General features: G+C 42.8%; 2 protein-coding genes across 3 annotated transcripts in view; one reads left to right on the top strand and one right to left on the bottom strand.

Moving 5' to 3' along the window:
• RPP30 (ribonuclease P/MRP subunit p30) overlaps window positions 1-16,056 on the bottom strand; it is a 28,993-nt gene extending 12,937 nt beyond the window's left edge. The window contains exons 1-6 of the mRNA XM_061637690.1: window positions 15,920-16,056; window positions 14,344-14,399; window positions 12,050-12,106; window positions 6,818-6,892; window positions 5,389-5,460; window positions 1,373-1,462 (exon numbers count right to left, since the gene is read on the bottom strand). Coding sequence (XP_061493674.1) covers window positions 1,373-1,462; window positions 5,389-5,460; window positions 6,818-6,892; window positions 12,050-12,106; window positions 14,344-14,399; window positions 15,920-16,001 — 432 coding nt within the window. The 5' untranslated portion in view covers window positions 16,002-16,056. The remainder of the gene's footprint in view (window positions 1-1,372; window positions 1,463-5,388; window positions 5,461-6,817; window positions 6,893-12,049; window positions 12,107-14,343; window positions 14,400-15,919) is intronic.
• A 48-nt stretch (window positions 16,057-16,104) lies between these two features.
• Window positions 16,105-20,177, top strand: part of HTR7 (5-hydroxytryptamine receptor 7) — a 101,959-nt gene continuing 97,886 nt past the window's right edge. For both annotated transcript variants that reach the window (XR_009763974.1, XM_061635462.1), the window contains exon 1: window positions 16,105-16,253. The gene's annotated coding sequence lies outside the window, so the exon portion shown is untranslated. The remainder of the gene's footprint in view (window positions 16,254-20,177) is intronic.

Here is a 20,177-nt window from a genome sequence, read left to right as displayed (position 1 = left end):
TCCAAAGTCTCACAGCTATTGTTTATTATTGATGTCCTTTTCCTTTTTTGCCTCCTCTGTAAAAGAGAGGCAGCCAGTGGAACAAAACTGTTTACTAGAAAAACAGAGTCCCTCCTCTGATGCAAAAAACAGAAGAAGGCACTGTATTACACACCTAGTCATTTGGATCTCCAAACTGTAAAGGTGTTTTTAGTGGCAATTCCAAACTTCATATTTCTGCAAATAAAACTTAAAAACAACAACACAGAACAGAAGCAGAATTTGGATTCTGCCAAACTATGTAGAACAGGGAGTGTCACAGCACCTCCCTTCTTAATGAATTAAAGCTATTATATGCCACTTAATTATGGTACATATAACACCAAGCACATAAAAATGAAAAAGTATATAATGGATGAGATCAATTAAATGAAAATTAATCATAAAAACAGAAGACTTCCTTAAAATGCTTGCTGAAATCGAAAGGTCTTTGTCAAGTGCCTGAAGTTGAACAGGGAGGGAGGCCTGTCTAATCTCAGCCAGGAGGAAGCTCCACAGAATCAGGCCCACAATACTGAATGCCCAGCTTCTGGTGGATACAAGCCATGCACCAGAGCTATGGGGGATCCACTATCAGAGATTCTCTGGGAAATCTCAGTGATTGGGGGTATGTGGTACAGTTACTTCACATGCAGTGAGGGAGAACTGTACTGAATGTGAGCCGGCTACGGACTCACCTATAAGGCATGACACTATGAGTACTGGGAGAGGGGAGCACCTTTGTCCCAAAAGGTCAAGCTATGCCCATGGACAAGGAGCACACCCAGCCCGGGTCATAACCCACGCCACGGAACCAAGCAGGCCAAAACCAGGCTTCAACTGTTCTTACTGAGAAAAGATGACAAGTCTTTTGAGGCCTAATTACTTACTCCCATCCCTTGTCTCCGAGACAAGGTCTGAGGAGAGTCAGGGCCTAGATTTCTCTTAACAACTAGAGTGGCCAGCTGCAAGAGAGGACAGGGCTCCTGTATCTTTAATAGTTGTACAGAAGAGGAAATTTCTGCAGGTGTAGTTTGTACGACAAGCTACGCCTGCTGAAATTCCCTCTCCTGGACAACAGCCCTGTCCTCTTTTGTACCTGGTCACCCTATTGACAACTCAGCCAAACAAGCTCTTACTCCCATGTATTCATCCACAACCAAATAAACAATGCAGGAAAAGGACTGTCTGTCATCCTGGACCACATTTTCTTACCAGTGGTGGGAACATTCCTGAGGCAATAGAATCACCTAAATGCAAAAAGCCCTGACACACTCCTCCAAAGAAGATAAAGCTGCCGATATACAAGAAAAGAGAAGGGGAATGTCAGAAATGCATACTAAGGCCATCTTACCACGTTAACGGAGGGTCTCTTGATGTAGAAGGGCAGTTTTTCCGTTACATTGATGCATACAAGATCTACATCTAAGGTTGTGCATGCCACCTGTGTGACCAATTTGAAGGCAGAGAAGTTACTTTTTGAAAAATAAAAAGCTACATCCTGCATGATACTGGTCTATGCAAAAGTACATACACACTAATGTTCTCCCACAAATACTAATATTTTGCGTCTCTGCAGCAAAACAGCTCCCAGAAAGCAACTGTTAGTGGCAGGACTACCATTGTCCCAGACCTGAGTTCTCCTATAAAGAGTTAGCATCTGACGATTCTACTGCAGCCCAGTATTGGGAAAGTTGTCACTCGCCGGATGCTGTTGGCTGGCAATTCCCATCGGTCCAAGGCAGCATAGTCAGGGAATGTAATCTCATCACTGTGGCTGTATTGGATGATTTTGTTTTGTTTTGCATATGACTATCAGTTAGTTGGAAGCTTGAGTGTTTCATTCAAGTGAGAACCGAGCAGATGGAGTGATACGGTGGGTGTGAGTGTGACTGCTGAGTGACTCTGTGTGTATGTGTGCTGTTGTGTTTACATTCCTTTTGTGTCCTCTGAATGACCTGGGGGACTGCATGATTGTGTGTTGCTTTTTATAATATGTATGAGTTTTTCATGATGACACATACAGTAATTATGTGGCATTTTGATGTACTGATGTTTTGTATAGGATTTGCTTTTGTGGCTCTTAGTGGTTTTACTTTTGTACACCGTTTAAAGACATTTCTTGTTTAATGATATCAGTTAAAACCTGGAATTATTATTGTTGTTGGGTTTTGAATGTGGAATTTATATTGTATGTCTTATATTGATGCCTTTTTGCTGGGATATCTTAGCTTCATGGAAGTTTCTGTTGAAATAAATTAATCAACTCCCTAAAACAGTCCAACAGCATCTGCAGGACCATAAATTCCTCATCCCTACTGTAGACGTAGGATATTCTTCCAGCACTACCTTTTTGGGTCAAAGCAGAAAGGGATTACTCAAACCAACATTCAAAGTGCAGAGGTCTCTCACACTGGACCAGATGTGGGGAACCTTTGGCCTTCCAGATGTTGCTGAACTACAACTCCCACCAGCCTAGCAAGCATGGCCAATGGTCAGGGATGATGGGAGCTGTAGTGCAGTTCAGCAACATTTGGAGGACCAAAGGCTCCCCCACACCTTCACTAGACGATAAGCATGCAAAACCCTGGAGCAAATTGTCAGTACCTTCAGCTGCTGGGAGAAGGGAGACAATTTCAGACCCAAAATATGGAGGAGTTTCTTTTCAAAACAACTTGTGGTGTTTGGCCCACTGGGAATATCCACACCAATCAAACATTGCACAAGAGTCCCAGAATTTCAGACAGGTAGTCTTCTAACCAAGATGAAAAAAAGCAAGAGAGAAATCTGACTTTCCAGGTTCCAGAGAATTTGGAAAGTTTGCACTCCCATTTCATAATATTAAAAGTTAGTATCTATGGTTTTCCCCTCTTGAGCTTCCCATACGGTGATCCTTATAACAACCGTGTAAGGTAGGACAGTATTATCCACAGATTACATAAGGCAGGCTGAGATATAATATGTGGCTTGCCTAAGGGCCCTCCGACAGTGTTCCGGGCAGAGTGTTCATTCATGCTCTTAGCCAGCAACTTCTGTACAGCCAGAAAGAAAACACAGCTAATTCTATTGTAAAAACCTTGCAACATAATTATTTGAATCATCAAAAGGAATTTAGAAAGAATCTGCATCAACCAGGGAGGCAAAACATACAAGAAAGGGTGTTCTTCACACTGCAACAGGAAAAGCCTGTAACGTTTATCAAGAACAATTATGTTGGGGGGGCGGGGAGGAACGCAACCACTGGCTTTTGTACAAACTCCTGATTTTTCCACAACCTGTAGGAATTTAAAATACTAAATATGCACAAAGAAAAGAAAAGCCTTGGAGTGAGGGCAAGGTGGAAAGAATGCTTAAGTGTGGCCTATTCTTCTCAAGAACATCTCCCTCCCTTTACAGATGCAACAGTGCCCTCTGCTGGATACAGGAGTGTCATTCATACCACAAATACCAGTTGAAGATCCAGACTAGAAGCGCTCGGCTAGTTACTGCCCCAGGATGTGTGGTTGTGTATATTTACATTTTAAAAGACCTGCTATAAATGTTAGCAATATTTTTTTTCTTGCATTGACAGTCTCTTTTGGCACAGCATTTGGTTAAGTCTCTCCAAAAGTCAGAAAAAGGATTCACTATTAAATCCCATTTGCCCAACGCGGCAAGAAGCAGTAGTGCTTATAGAGGGGTGAGGAATCCTTTTCAGCCTGAGGTCTCAAGAGCAGCCTTCTAGGGGGCACACATTAGCAGTGGGCAGCGCTACAGGCCAGACAGAGAAAGAAGTTAAGAGATCCACACAGGCAAGCAAACAAGAGGCATTATCACTGTTCAAGCACTTGAGGACGGCTTGGAGCAGGGCAGTGAAGGGGTCTGTGTCCTGCAGAGTTTTAAGGGCTAAACAGAGAGGCCCATGAGCCCAAGGTCTCCCACCCTGATATAGCACTGTGAACTTTTCAAAACACCTCACAAACGTGTTTGGACAATCTTTATTATTTATTATTATATGCGTATCCCCAAGGAGCTCGTGGTGGTGTACAAACACAGTTCTCTCCCTCCCGATTTTATCCTCACAACAATCCTGTGAGGTAGGTTAGGCTGCGATCACCCAGTGAGCTTCATGGATGAGTGGGAATTCGAATCTTGCCTCCCAGGTCCCAGTCTGACACACAAACCGCTACACCATAGTGGGTCTTGTCCATTACTGAGCCAAGATATGAACAAGCCATGTGCCTCCTCCTGCAGCTGCTTCACTCCTCCCTTTGCACAGGCAAGCAAACAAGTCAGGAACTCTTCAGTTAGCCACATCTTCTACTGTGTCCAAACCAGGAAACTATGGTTAACAGCTTCAGAATGAGCCAGGATTACGAAGCCAACTTCAAATCATAGCTTTTTGTCCTGGATTGTTTGTTTTCTGATTCAAACTATGGGTGGTATCCAACTAAGTCATACTCAGAGAAGACCCACTGAAATTAATGGACTTAAGTGGACCAAGTACAACTAACAATGGACCTCACCTTGTAATTAACTGAAGATTTTCCGGTTTGTTCATTCGCTCAGGTGAAGGGATGAACAAAGCAGTTATGTGCAGGGGCACCATGCTTGGCTTGTCAAGCGGAGATATGAGTGGCCACATTCAAACATCTTATCAGTAATCTTTCAATTGACTCTGCCAAGGTAGGCCCATTTTATTATGCCCATATTACAAACAGGGAACCAAGGTTGAGAAAAGAGATGCATGTCCAAATTATTCAGCTCAGATATGAGATCTGTACACTTTTCCAGATTCCAACGCCCCACAATACATGCTATCATGCAATTCATATGAAATGCAACTTACTGCAGGGCAAGGGTAGGGGGGCTTTGCGCTGGGGCCCTGATTAAGCCCACCAAACCTTAGAATTAGCTTGCCAGGCAAATCATGCCCACCTTTCCCACCTTCAAGCTGTGGCTAAAATGAAGAATCATTCTGATCTTTGAATTGCCAGTCTGAATTCCAGGATCTTCTTCTGCAAGTGCAGCTCAAGCTGTGCTTGCAAAGGAAAAAAAATGTCCCTTTAGGCAATCTGATGTCATTGTGATATCAGGGGACTGACAAGTGGGTGGCCTGCAGGGGTTGGCCGGATCCTGTTCCCCACCCCTGTCTTAGAAGAACCATCAAGCAAGTCAGTAATCTGGAAGTGACTTAGGGAAGTCACTCTACCCGAGGCAACCTTCTGGGGCACCAATAACTGAGCTGCCAATTGGCAGATCTTTAATTCACGGTAACACCACCAGAAAAATTAGAGGCCAACGCCACTTCCTTCTGTGCTTTTGCAATATTACATCCCATTTTCACAATGCATTTCAAATGCTCAGAAAAATTATTTGTAAAAAACTTACGTGAAAGAGTTTCCCATTCTTAGGAAACACAGCAAAGATGTCGTAAAATTTTATGTTTGTAGATGTTGCTCTCTGTGACAGAAAGAAAACAAAGTGTAACATAGCAAGACATGTACCAGACTAAGCAAATAAACTGATTGTCCATAAAGACAGCCCTGCGCAGCCAAAGTCCCAACAATCAGTTGGGAACTCCCTAGTGCAGCTGAGACGGCTGGAAGACGTGGCTTGAATTCAAAGTGCTTCTCCAGTACTTGAAATCCAAGCCACTTCCTATAGGAAAAGAAAAAAAACGCTCTGTTTAAAAATGAAATATTTTTTCTTCCCTTGAGAAAGCAATTTCTCTCCGCAGAGGGAGAAAATACTCAATTTTTAAACATGTTGGCTCCCAGAGAGAAGTTCACACCCGCTTTGCTCCTCCCTGTCATGTTAGCACAGCGCAGCAGCTAAGTCAAGGTTTGGCTTAGTATGTTGCGTGAACCGCAGATCATGGTTAAGGTCTCTCCTCCTTAACCACTATATGTAGCCAAGGGTTGTCTTATGGCTACAGGTCATGGTTAAGGAGGAGACGTGCATCCCCAAGTCAGATTATTAGTTGCTCTATCCCACTATCATGTCTCCAACAGTGGCTAGATGCAGCTGCTTCAACATAGCAGAAGACTGACTTGTAAATAGCCATTTGCCTGGGTCATGGTCTACGGCTGTGTTGGAATTGCTTTTTAATATGTTTTTTAAACAGTATGTTTTTAACCCTTTTTGAAAGATGTTTTAAAAGCTTTTAAAAAATGTTTTTCAAGGTGTTTTGGTGTATTTTAGGGTCTGTTTTTTGATGTTTTGATGTGTTTTTAGCACTTCTGTTTGCTGCCTTGGGCTCCTGCTGGGAGGAAGGGCAGGATATAAATCAAATAATAAATAATAAATAAATAAAATAAAGTAAATGTCTCCAAACGGCCAGTATGGAAGCGTTTGTTGTTGTTTTCAGATTTTCAATGTGGCATTTGTGCCATAAATGACTAACAGATGTATAGCAGGTAAATTAGTAAAATTGTTTTGTGGACTAGTAACGTTTGAAGACATTTACAAAGGTAATGGAGATGTCCCACCATCTGCCAACCATCCTCAACCTCTGACAATTTTGGAGCATTGTACCCAAGAACCATGGATTTTTTAAATCAACTGCCGATTTGAGTAGACTTTTAAATATATTTAAAAGTCTACTCAAATCGGCAGTTGAATATATATATATATAATTGTAGATTTTTGGCCATTTCAACCTCTGGCAGAAGAGAGCTCCAGAGGTTAGCAGTGTGGTCTGCAAGAGAGGAAATAGTCCTTCAGTTGTAGTGTACCACTATCAAGCACAACAGATTCTAAACCATAATTTATTTTTACTGTGAAACAGAACAGGTTGTAAATGGCATCATGAACTTACTAGAATATTGCAGTGTGATGGATCAGAAACAACAAGCGTTAGCCTCGATAAAATCTTAATTGGTTTGGATTTCCCCTGTAAAGAAGAAGAGGCTGTGAGGAAAAGGAGTGAAGCTGAAACCTTGGCAACAGGCCTCCCACTCATCATTAATAGAAAAATGAAGGATGATGCTGTGTTCAAAATTGGTGCCCACACAAATCCCCTTGTTACTGCATCTTTGCCCTTTCTTTAATCCGTAAGAGGTGTTGGCAACTGAGGTCTATTTTTAGTTAGACAAAAGGACCATAACCATACTGTTCACATTTAAGTAACAGGTCCTTAAGCAGAGCTCCATAGCACTCAAGGACTCTCCCCCCGCTGTTAGTTTGTTAGTTTCCACTAAGGCCTCTTAGGCTGCTGTAGTTAAGCCTCTACTGGTTTTACAGGTCCACTACTAACACCTTCGCCCAGAATTAAGTTTCAAATCAACCAATGGAAAGTGGGCAAGTTGAGCAATTCTGTGAATCATCTTCCTGCTTCTTCCTGGCTTAGAAGGCCACCAGACTTTGGTCTCACATATTCCCGAATCCGACCCACATTTTCTGTTTGAAAGGGTCTCACACCCCTCTGCATTGTGCAGATGGAGTTGACAGGAAAGCACAAAGATGGGGAACCTGGGGCCCTAAAGAGGCCTCTCTTTACTACCACTCGAATCATCCCTGACCATTGGCCACGCTGGCTGGGGCTGATGGGAGCTTAGAGTCCAACAAGGTCTGGAGGACCACAGCTTCTCCACTCCTGGAGTCAGATCTAAAGATCCTGCAATGTTCACAAGCACACATTTCATCTCCTTGCATTAGCAGCAAGAGAGACTTCAGCAGAGCTCCTTCCTTGCCATTCAACCACATTTGCTTTAACCTGAATTATACAGGCCACTGGCAAAAGCTGTTACTGTGTAAGCTTTCCATGTATGCCTGGTCACATTTAAACACATTAATCACTATGTGTCAGCCCATTCACATGTTAAAACAGCATGCTGATCAATGGCCCAGGCCTCCAAGATACCAACACAAATGGGTCAAACATATTTAAATGTAATTGTACACGGAAAGCTTATGTGTAAGGGCTTTTCCACATGCCCATCTCACATATAAGGCCTTGCTCAGGGGTGGGGAACCTGTGCCTCTCCAGCTGTTACTGGACTACCACTCCCATCATCCCTGACCATTGGCCATGCTGGCTGATGCTGATGGAGTCAAAGTCCAAAAACAGTGGAAGGGCCACAGCTTCCCTAACCCTGCCTTAGTTACTACATTTGTTGTCCACATGAGCATTTTCAATTTGATGCCTCATGGGTCGTATTCATGCTTATTGGGTTACCCACAGACTGAGATAATTCAAATTTAGCAGGGGGAAAGTATGGCCTGTCACGTGGATGCAGTCACATTAATCTGGTGAGACCCAATCCTGAAAACATTTACAAAAAGTACAACACCCTGGCCCTAAAGCAGTACTGTGGGATGGATTTTTTTCCTGATGCTTTATTTTCCTGTGGAAAATGTTCTTTTTCATAAGTAACAATGAATGGACGCCAGTTGCAAACACAGTATTAGGCAAGCTGTGGCAGCTTCAAAGTTTCATGCTAGGGTTAGATTATTTTATTTATTTATCTATCTTGTATACCACTTTCAACAAAAATCTCTATGGGATTTACATTTTCTCCTCTCCCCTCAAAATCAATATCAAATAAGCATACATACACACACAAAACAGATTCCACATTCAATACTAAACAATACTGCTGCTGCTAATAATAATTCCAAAATTTTAAGTAACATAATTAAGCAATAAGAAATATCTCAAAACAATGTACTAAGTATGCAAGGCAAAGAAACGTACACAATTAAAATACTAAAAATCACAAACACACTCTACAGCATCAGAAGATGTTCTTGTGCAAAATTACCCTCATTTTTCAGAAAAATTCCCTGCAGACAAATTCTCCAGAAAAGCCACATCACTATCCTAAACATACACTCTAAACATATACTGACCTGAAACATATCACAGAATGAGGTAGCAATGAAGCTGCAGATACCGGAGGTTATGGAATGGACTGTACACACATCCAAATGTAGGTAAAGACAGGGCTGTGGAGTCGGAAGCAATTTTGGGTGGAGTCGGAGTCAGTAGAAATGTACCGACTCCAACTTCAAAATAAATTTTGATTGACAAATTTTTTAAAATATAAATTCAAAATGTCAAAGAAGCTTCCCAGGAAGTCAGCTGTAGTTGAGCATTTCACCATAACTCAAGATGGAAAACATTTTGTGTGTCAGTGTATGACACAGGACCCAGATGAAGACAAATGCTGTGATGCCAAGATCAGCGCATATTCAGGCAGCGATAAAAATGCTCCTATGAGAGCTTCCAATTTAAAAAGACATTTACAGCCCTTTCCAGGGCTGTGGAGTTGGAAGCAATTTTGGGTGGAGTCGGAGAGTAGAAAAATAGAGGAGTCGGAGTCGAAGGTTTGGTGTACCAACTCCACTGCCCTGGGTAAAGATATCCTATCATCATCATCTATTTATATAGTGCCATCAGATGCACATGGCATTGTATATGAAACAATAAAAAGAAGTCCCTGCCCCCAAAGGCATACAATCTAAATAAAATAAAATGAGGACAATAAAGGAGGTGGGAGAACAAAATGGTGGACAAAGCGAGGACTTCAGATATGCATACTGTAGGTAAACTAATATAGAAAATAAAAAACACTCTATGCTGTAACTTCAAAAGCTTTGGAAAACAGGAAGGTTTTTAAATAAGACTTGAAAACTTAAAATTGAAGGAGCAGCCTGCAAGTGCCCCAGGAGACAATTCCAGCAAGAGAAAATGGATGAAGTTGAGCTAAAGAGCAATCAATCCTGACGAGTAAGAAGCAGAGAATTTGAAGAGCAGAGATCCTGAGCAGGGCTATAATGAGAAATCAGAACTGACAGATGAGGAGGAGCCAGATAACGTAATCCTTTAGAAGTTAAAAGAAGCTTGTACTGAGCCAGTGAAGGGACAGTGAAGTAACATGGTCAAACCGACGGGCCAAATAAATGACCTTGGCAGTGGAGTATTGAACAGAAACCAAGGACCTGATACGAGTTTGCGCAAGGCCAGTCAAAAGAAGACTGCAATAGTCAAGGTGAGAAATAACTAAAGCATGAACTAGCGTCTTTGCAGAGAAGACAGAAAAACAAGGTCTGATTCTAGTGATATTAAAGAGAAAACAACAACAGGACTTTGCTACATTCTTAGTATGGAGAACCAAAACAAGAGTCAAAAGTAAAACTAATCCTGTTTATGTTAAGAAACCAGAACCCACACACGCCTCTTTGCAGCACATCTACCCCACCTCCAGGACCAACTGTCACCAGCTGCCCCATGGGAAGACTGGGGAGTGAAACAATGAGGCAAAAAGTCACCCAAGTCTGCTCCAGCTGGACTGCCCTCCTCCACCAAAAGGGCCAACTACTATCAACTAGGGCTATACCTATGTACCTATAAAGAAATAAGTAATGATAGCGAAAAGACTGGTGGTTAACTAGATATGCAAGGCATTCTTGGCTTTTCAAAGCTTTCATTATTCTCAGCAACCCTTCAATTTCCCACACTGTTTCTTCTTCTTCTTATTACTTTGTAACACTTTTTCTTTTCATATTTGTATATATATATACTTTGTTTGTATAATTTATATATGTTAGTATATTATAGAAAGTATCTATATTTCTTAAAACAGTATGATTTCTAAACTTGTGATAGATTTTTGAAATGGCCTTTATTGTTCACTTATGGAAAATTTCAATTAAAAAAAAGCAAAATCTAGGGCCGTGCACCGGATTAAGCTGAGGCCGAAGCCAAATCAGGCCAATACAGAGGCATTTGGGTCTTGGCCAAGTCAGGCTGAGACAGCCACAGATCTCTACGGGTCAGGTTAGGCAGCCCAGAGTGGTCTGGGGCTATCAGGTGGCGGGCCATCAGACAGAAAGGAGAGGCAGGAGTGCACGGGAAGGAGAAACTGGGAAAGGGAGGCATCTTTTCAGGTGAGAAAGTTGGCATCTTTCCTGTCTAACCTCTCCTCCTGCCTGCCAGGCCTCGCCTTCTGCCTCCCTTGCAAAGCAGCACCACACAGCATCCAAGCCCCGCGTGGTGCTGGTTGCTGCTCCTTTGTAAGTGGCTTCACTGAGTGCAGAGGTGGCAAGCAGGAGAATTCCATCCTGCGGGGTGCTGGTTGCACCTACCTGCTCTCAGTCAGGAAGGGGGAGGAGAAGGAGACACAACCTTTCCTCCTCCCCCTGCCCCCCTTGCAACCATATTTTTCAACCCTATTGTAAGTTTTTAAAAACTCTTAGCCCTGCCCCCAAATTGCTTCAGAGACGGAACTGGCGTGGGGAAGGCGGTCCCCAGGTTGGGACAGGGTGGATTGGCCCTCCCCAGAGCCCACAGATCGAGGCCGCAGATGACATCAGGAGTGTGCTCCTGTTCCAAGACAGTCCTGTCCCCTCACAGAGACATCTACCTTAAGAACATAGTAAGATGCATTATGCCAAGTAAGACCATTGATTCATCTAGTTCAGTACCAACAACACTGACCTGCAGTAGCTCTCCAGGTTTTCAGACAAGGGTCTTTCCCCAGCCCTATCTGGAGATACAGAGGATTAAAGCTGGGACTATTTGTATGCAAAACATGTGCTCTACTATGGAGGTGAAACCAGTGCCTTGCAGGAAGGATTTTTATAACTTGCTATACGTTGATAACTGCTTTAGTGGTGTTTTTTTTTTTTTTAAATGTGCCTTGGTATTACTTATAACCTGGTTTGGAAGGATTTGAAAACTGAAAGACGTGATATAAATAGTCGTAATAAATAAAAAATAAAGATCACATAAAATAAGTGCTGATTTATAGATCTGCACTTTGATGGGCTACTTTTTTATTTGCAGGGATGTTTTACATAGGAGAAGGATTTTTTTTTTAAAAGCACTTTGCATCTGCATTCCAAACTTGTTCAGACCATTCTACCACCCTCAGGTATCCACCACCTCTTTTTGCTGCTTATGTAGACCAGGCCATATTTACTTGGAGTTGAGTTCAATGGAATTTACTTTCAAGGAACTGAACTCAGGATCACAGCCTAAATGAAGTCCATAAAATGGTAAATGTATTTTAGAACAAGTATAATTACAAAACATATCTGGACTTACCTGTACAAGAGGCAAGGCTTTAAACAATTCTGTAGGAGATATTGGTTTGACAATTTCCTAAAAACAAAAAACCCACATACTCAGTGGACTTAAACAGAGCATATAAGTAAAAGCAAGAAAGCTATTTTTAAACACCACTGTGCTGGAAAGTAAAAACCAAACTAAGTCAAATGGGGTTTTTTTTATATCCACGCTGTGCTTGACAGACAGGAAAAGTGGCTGAGAGCCACTTATGTTTTCAGCTGCACTTTCATCTCTACCAAGCTGGAACTTCAGAGCCTCCTTAAAGCCTCTACACAAGTCTTGCAGCGAAGCATACTTTATCTTCAATTCAGTCTGAAGCACAACTAAAAATGCTGTGATATACAAGTGCTTATGTATGTATAATGTTTTTATGTACACCATTTAGAAATGAAATTAAGCAGTATATAAACATTTTAAATAAATGTTTAAATGCCACTGCCATGTAACACATATTGACAGCAGTTATAGTTAGTATGCAGTCTTCTTCTTCTTTTCTTTTTTTTAGGTGGACAGCATTATTGATTAACAGTGCAATCCTGCATATGCCTAATCAGAAGTAAGCCCTACTGAATTCAATAGGACTTACTCCCAAGTAAGTGTGCCAATTAATCAACAAAATGATTCAGCAAAACAAAGTTTGACAGACAGTTGACAAAACCATTTCTCCTTAAATTGCTGGGTCAATTTCCTGATTTTTTACGGTTGAATTACTACGTCTCTGGCAGCCCTAGCACTGCTTAGATATACCCATAGTATTTCTTTATTGCAAGGGGGCTTCCTCCTGCATTTCAACAGACCTATGGAATTAGCATGTGCAAAAGGATCCACCACCCAATGAAATTAATGGGGAACCTTTTGGTGGGTGGGGGAATGCTATGGGTACTTCAGAGTTTCGGCAAGCATACAGTTTCCCTAGATTCAAACAAGTACAGTAGGGCCCCGCTTTACGGTGTTCCGCTTTAAGGCGTTCCTCTCTTGCGGCGGCTTTCGTTTTTAATTTAAAAGCTATTTTTTTCTCTTTTGCGATGTTTTGCGCCATTTTTGCGAGACGCGGCCCATTAAAGTCAATGGGGTTCTGCTTTACGGCGTTTTCCACTTTACGGCGTGGGTCCAGAACGGAACCCGCCGTATAAGCGGGGCCCTACTGTATATGGAAGGAGAAAAGAATTAACCACGTCCACAGTTCTGGCAAGCAACTATGGCCCTCTAATACCCATGCATTCAGAGTTAGGGTGAAATAGGCCTATGCAGCTGTAGATACCCAGGGCCCTTTCACATTTAACACGTAAATCACGGGTGTCTGAAGCGAGTTCGGTAGGCATGAACTTCTTCTGCATGTTCAGTATATATGCACGGGGTGAGGGACCACCTGTACAGGACATCACATAAGAACATAAGAAGAGCCTGCTGGATCAGGCCAGTGGCCCATCTAGTCCAGCATCCTGTTCTCACAGTGGCAAACCAGGTGCCTGGGGGAAGCCCGCAACCAGGACCCGAGTGCAAGAACACTCTCCCCTCCTGAGGCTTCCGGCAACTGGTTTTCAGAAGCATGCTGCCTCTGACTAGGGTGGCACAGCACAGCCATCACGGCTAGTAGCCATTGATAGCCCTGTCCTCCATGAATTTGTCTAATCTTCTTTTAAAGCCGTCCAAGCTGGTGGCCATTACTGCATCTTGTGGGAGCAAATTCCATAGTTTAACTATGCGCTGAGTAAAGAAGTACTTCCTTTTGTCTGTCCTGAATCTTCCAACATTCAGCTTCTTTGAATGTCCACGAGTTCTAGTATTATGAGAGAGGGAGAAGAACTTTTCTCTATCCACTTTCTCAATGCCATGCATAATTTTATACACTTCTATCATGTCTCCTCTGACCCGCCTTTTCTCTAAACTAAAAAGCCCCAAATGCTGCAACCTTTCCTCGTAAGGGAGTCGCTCCATCCCCTTGATCATTCTGGTTGCCCTCTTCTGAACCTTTTCCAACTCTAGAATATCCCTTTTGAGATGAGGCGACCAGAACTGTACACAGTATTCCAAATGCGGCCGCACCATAGATTTATACAACGGCATTATGATATCAGCTGTTTTATTTTCAATACCTTTCCTAATTATCGCTAGCATGGAATTTGCCTTTTTCACAGCTGCCGCATCACTGCTAAGATGGAATCCTTCCATCAAGTCTGTGCAGTTATTTTTTTTTTAATTCAGCAAAGCTTATATAATTATCTGCTTTGCCACACCTACACAAGCCCTTATATAAAATCAAATCTTACCTTCTTCTTTTCATCATAGTCAACGACATAGTTGATTGCTACAGTGGAATAGCCAACTGAAACAAAACAAAACATATAGTCCAATGGATAACTCCATTTTTAAAAAAGTAAATCAAGAGCTCTGGATGAAATTGAATTTGTGCTCTGCTTGTGAGCTTCCCAACAACATCTGGCTGATGCTGGCAGAAACAGAATGCTAGACATGATAAATCTTCAGTTTGATCCAGCAGTTCTGTCAAGAGTTCTTCCTACATTATTTTCTATATATGCTAAGACAGCTTGTTCCTGGCTATAACACTGACCAGTAAACAACAACAAAACGGTGATAAATATTATGGATCCTGGATCAAACAGCACACAATTTTAAATTCAGTTGTTTCCGCTGGAAATAGAAGCAGACCAAAGACCCACCTAGTCCAGTGTTCTGTTCTCATATTGGCCAATCAGAAGCCTATGGGAAGCCCACAAGCAGAAAATGAGTGCAATAGCATGCTCCCCAGCAACTGGTATTCAGAGACATAATTCAGTTTGCTTGCTTTCCTCTTATCTCTCCATCCCTTTTGTGCCCTTTTTAGTTATTTGTAAGCTGCTCTGAGAGCTTTCCTGGCTGAAGAGTGGGGTGTAAATGCTTCAAACAAATGACTATACAGAATTCCTGTCATGCTTAAGATAGATAAACAAGTTTTGTTTTGTTTTGTTGCATGTCAGGATTTGCCTGTAACTAAGTAAAGGAAGCCTGAAAAATACTCTCTTGTAGCATCATGCCTTAGCAAAATATTTGAATCTAGCTCTTGACACAGTACTGGAGGACAGAAGACATCTATTTCTTAACATACTCCTAAAAATATTCTACAAACTGAAAGCTCTCACACTGCCCTGGTTCAATTCTATCCGTCTGATATCACCTCTCTGTGAATCTTCACTACCACATATTCATTCTTTACTTAAGAAGATAACATCAGGGCTATTTTAGTCTATGTCAGAACTCTGATATTATCAAAGTAAGCCTTCCTCTGGCTTTTAAAATAAGTCAATGTAAGGACCATGCACCTCCAGGCACGTGTAAAGCCCTCCCCACCCTGATCATATAGATCTACATAAAATTCAGGCCAAACCAATTCAATTCTGACATTATTTCAGCAATCCTTACAACAATCCTGTCAGGTCGACCAATATTATTATTCCCAAATTGCAGATCAGAGCATGAGCGTATGTGTAGGAAAAAGACTAGCGGCATGACTAAGCGTCTACTAGTGAATTTTGGGGAGAACTTTTGTCTCATGACCCCTACGCTACGTAGCTCTTTGAGCAACAATCTTAATCGCATGGATTTCTAAAGTTATGAGAGGAATGACGACACACAGAGAGCGCACATTTTAAAAACATATCTATAAACACAGCTGCCGCCCCTTACTTATCAATAGAAGAGACCAGCGAACTCTTGGTTAGAGTAGAGCAGGCGTCCGAAGCCCGCGCCGGAGGCATTCCTTCTGCCAGCCCAGGCTCTGAACTTACTCAGAACAAACCCCTCCTATGAATGCTTTGTACCCTGCCCCGGGCTCCCCTTCCAACTCACGATGCGCAGCAGATTCCACCAACTTCTGCAGTGACTCCTTCTCCGCCAAGTGGGGAATGTTCAGGTCCACAAACCCAGCCATGTTGAATCCACGTGGTAGTACGCCAGACCAGAAAGAGAACAGTTTTACGTCCTGACGTTCCGCTGCATGCTGGGAGTTGTAGTGTTCTTTTGCCAATGCTCAACGTTGTTCTCTGTCCTCTCAGAGCGAGTGCGGGACTGCGCCTCAGGAAGTGGGGCTCAGAGCTACGAGTTTGGATGTGTTTCTGAAAGGTTATTGCTTTTCCAACATGATGTAGTGTTGGACTTCGCTGCAACACATCTTTACTCAGAAGTAAGTCCCACTATATTCAATGGGGTTTACTCCGTAGTAAGTGTTACAGGGCTGCGTCCTTAGTGTTCTATTTGCAAGGTCATCCAGTGACTAAAAGCAATGCTTTCCCTATTTATTTTCAGAGTCAGCATGCCTCCTTAAGTTTTGTTTTTCCAAAACTGTTGCCCTGGGGACTTTATTTTAAAGTCAACATGTTTCCTTAAGTTTCCCCCCCAAAACTGTGCCCCTTCCTGGGGACCCTGGTGAAGGGCCCATAGACTCTGGTACAGGGCATGATTTTCCTGCAGAAGGCCCCAGTTTGAGGCTGAGTACACATTTCTGCTTACTCTGCATCCAGCATTCCACCCAGTGCAGACTGGTGCAGCCCTTTGGGCACCAAATCACACACACCACGTGTACGTGCATGCTGTAATACACCCCGTTGTGCTACCTCTTGCATTGCCACATCAGTGTGCATTCAGTGTGCATTCCTGCCATCACCAAGATGGCGGCGGGGGCAACCCCACCGCCATTTTGGGTGATGGCAGACATGAGACAGACTAAGAGGCGGCACGACTGGGTGTATTTAAGAGTACCCTGGCTGCATGTGTGCGCAGTGGTGTTGCCTGGGAGAATGGAGCTCCTGCTCTGCGATCCGCACCACCATTCATTTGTGCCCTGCAACCCTATGCTAGCGGAGATCAAAGTGGGAGCTTCACCTTCCAAGCCGCAGGGGCTCTAAGCCAGCTGCAGGGGCCCTTGGGTAGTGCCTGACCTGGCCACCTGCTGGCACCGGGTCTGCTTCCACCGTTGGTTTGGTAAACACTGTACACACGGCGTTAACCACAATCCATATCTATGCTGTATCTGCCCTGACATTTCTTATGAAATACTTAGCCGAAAACAGCTTCAATCTGAGTTGTGAAAAAGAACGACCTTGCAGCATTTTAAGCCGCTGATGTGTACAAAGCCTCAGTCCTTGGCACCTCCACTAAAGGACAAAGTATCGCAGTTACTTAGTGATGAGCAAGATGCAGCTGGATTAAGACCTGTTGAAGGCCTAAATTATGTCAAGTTTAAGAGGCCCCACAGCATGACCAAAAATGTGTATTATTCTAATAAAGGACAATGAAAATAGAAATAATAATCTTTTATATTTGCATATGCAGTGATACGTAGGTGAGGATGCAACTAAAAATGAACAATCTAACAAACATATCTTGCAATAAGCATATTTGTATATAAAATGTCTTATAACTTCTTACTTGGCATATATGAAAACTGTATTATAGTTGTTCCTGCATAGATTTCTGAACACATGACACATAACTGTGTAGGCATTAAGTATATTTTGTCATATGATAACTCATAGTCTGAGGCCCTAAATTGTAGCTTACTTAGCTTGTGTATAAATCCGGTACTGGAAAGATGGATTTCTGCCTGAGTTCCTGGAGAGCTACTGCCACTCAGAGTAGACAATGCTGGGCGAGATGGGCAAACAGATTAACCTGGTATAAGGCAGCTTCCTAGATTCCTTCCTAACCTTGGGGTCAGTGCTTGAATTATTGGGGGGGGGAGGAAGCCCTTAATGAATTTCACAGACCCCCTTCCTTTGACTCTCCTCAGTTTAACCCATTCATACCTTACTGTACCCCCTGCCATCTGACAGCTCTCTAAAAAGTAGTTAAGGCAGCAACAGAAATGGTAAAGCATCCAGGGTCCTTCTGGCTCCCCTGTAATTCAAGCACTGTCTGGAATTCCTTGGATGCTTATCAGGGGTGCTTTAATTGATATTCATTTGTTTATTATTGCATTTATATCCTGCCTTTTCTCCAAGGAGCTCAAGGTGATATACATGGGTCTTTTTCCTCCCCATGTTATCCTCACAACTCTGTGCGGTAAGTTAGGCTAAGAGACAGTGACTGGTTCAAAGTCACCCAGTGAGCTTCACAGCTGAGTTGGGATTTGAACTCTGGTCTCCCAGGTCCTAGTCCGACACTCTAACCACTACACTGAAGATCTTTAGAAGTGGGAAACTTTCCTGAAGGACATCTGACCTTCCCCTTCAATTTGGGGGATGTTCTATGGTGTGCCCTCAGTTCATGCACAGATAGGTCTAGCCAGTGCCTTGCTTGACCTTAGGGTGTTTCCAGATGAGTGTTTATTATGGGATCGGTGCTGCTCATGCATACAAGTTTTTCAAAGTGTCCACATCAACATAACAAATTTTTACCCGTTCCACAGAAAATCCAGTAAGTAAAAAAAAAACCTATTGCCAACAGGCCGTTTGTGATATCTGAATGATGCAACTCCCATCATTCTGAGATCTGCCTTGGATTATTCCTGCCAGTTTTGCTTTTGTTTCATTATCAGTTCCTGCCATCCCCTGTGTCAGCCCCAAGTGTTTACGCCTGTACATAACCCCTGCCCCAGCAGCAAGGTTCTAGAGAGCTGATCTAGTAAAGATAGGAGGTCAGAATTAACATATATGCTATATATGAGTTTATGTATAAAACAGTAAAATCATTTATCTGCTAGAACCTGAGATAGCATTTGGAAATCACCTTCCGCTGGACTCCAGAGTCCACAATGATGATGTCATCTGCAGCTTGCAGACAGAAGCAATTTTATGCTGACAAACACACAAATCTGCTGGTTTTACTGATGACCATTTCATGCAAATGTTGTAGAAATCAACTGATCAATATCTTCAATCTCTAGTCTCCCGGCACTGACCAGATGCCTCTCAGTATTTCAAAATTGGGACCGTCCTGTTCTGTCCTCTTTACTGACATTATCTTCTGTGAGACCTCCGTGTTTTGTTCTGATCCTGAGCCTAGCTCAGCAGCATATTGCTAATCCTTTCTTGCGACCTGGCTGCATTCTCAATCTGTATATCTCAAGGGGAAAGATACAGCAACAGCTTTCTACATCTCCGTGTGTGCTGTAGCCCATGTTTAAAAAAACAAAAATCAAACCAGATGGTGTCTTTGCCTTTGCGAAGAGCAGACAACTTGTTTCCCTGGCACATATGCTTGATCATGATTGAGAGTGATTTTCAGTGCAGAAAACTGTCTTCCCCCAGAAACACAACGTGCTTCACTATGCACAAACTATTACAGTATTTCTTCTTCAGCACAAAATCTTCTGGGGTGGCTCACAAGGTACCGTTGCACTGGATTATGTCATCTCAAGAAAGTTTTTGCATGTGCTTGTGCATGAGTGTGTCAGAACCAGGATGGTCCAATGTTGGCTTGGGAGGTCCGAATTCACATCCTGGTTCAGCCACACTTGCGTGAATGGCTGTGGCCACATGGCCATTTTTTCCAGCCTCTTCTCATCAGTCTCTAACATCAAAACACCTAACTCACAAAGCTCTCGAGAATGGATAAGATAAAGGGACAACTAGGACTTAGTCCTGAAACCCTAGTGGCAAGGCTTAGCTTAAAAACAAGAGGGGTGGGGTGGGCATGGAGAAAGAGTAATAATAAAAATAGTGCTGCTTTATGGATGTGTGGAGTGTCTTTTTCTATATTAATTTATATGAATCCAATAGTTGTGGTCATATAAGGATTAGAAGTTCAGGGTCATCCATAGGCTAATGAAACTTGGTTATACATTCCTTTTTCCCCAAACCCCAGTGAGGAAGGGGAATTGGTGATGGAGATGATGAGGACTAATAACCCGAAGCTCAATGCAGATATGACCAGGTGGTCAGGGAGCTGGTGCTAGGCCTGTGTCTTGGATGGGATCACACTCCCCAACTTTGGCCCAAAATTCATCTAAAATAATCAGGTCCCCCCTGTCAACTGTCACCTGCTGACAGCAGTCATTCCATCAAGCTACACCAGAGAGATGGGAAGCAGGGCCACTCACTCCATCAGCTCAACTAAGAGACCAGCAGCTTTTGACTCCTCTTTGAATGGTTTCCATACTAGCTGGGTC

Source organism: Rhineura floridana, chromosome 7, assembly GCF_030035675.1.
Source record: "Rhineura floridana isolate rRhiFlo1 chromosome 7, rRhiFlo1.hap2, whole genome shotgun sequence".
NCBI lineage: Eukaryota > Metazoa > Chordata > Lepidosauria > Squamata > Rhineuridae > Rhineura > Rhineura floridana.
This window is presented reverse-complemented; position numbering and strand designations above follow the sequence as displayed.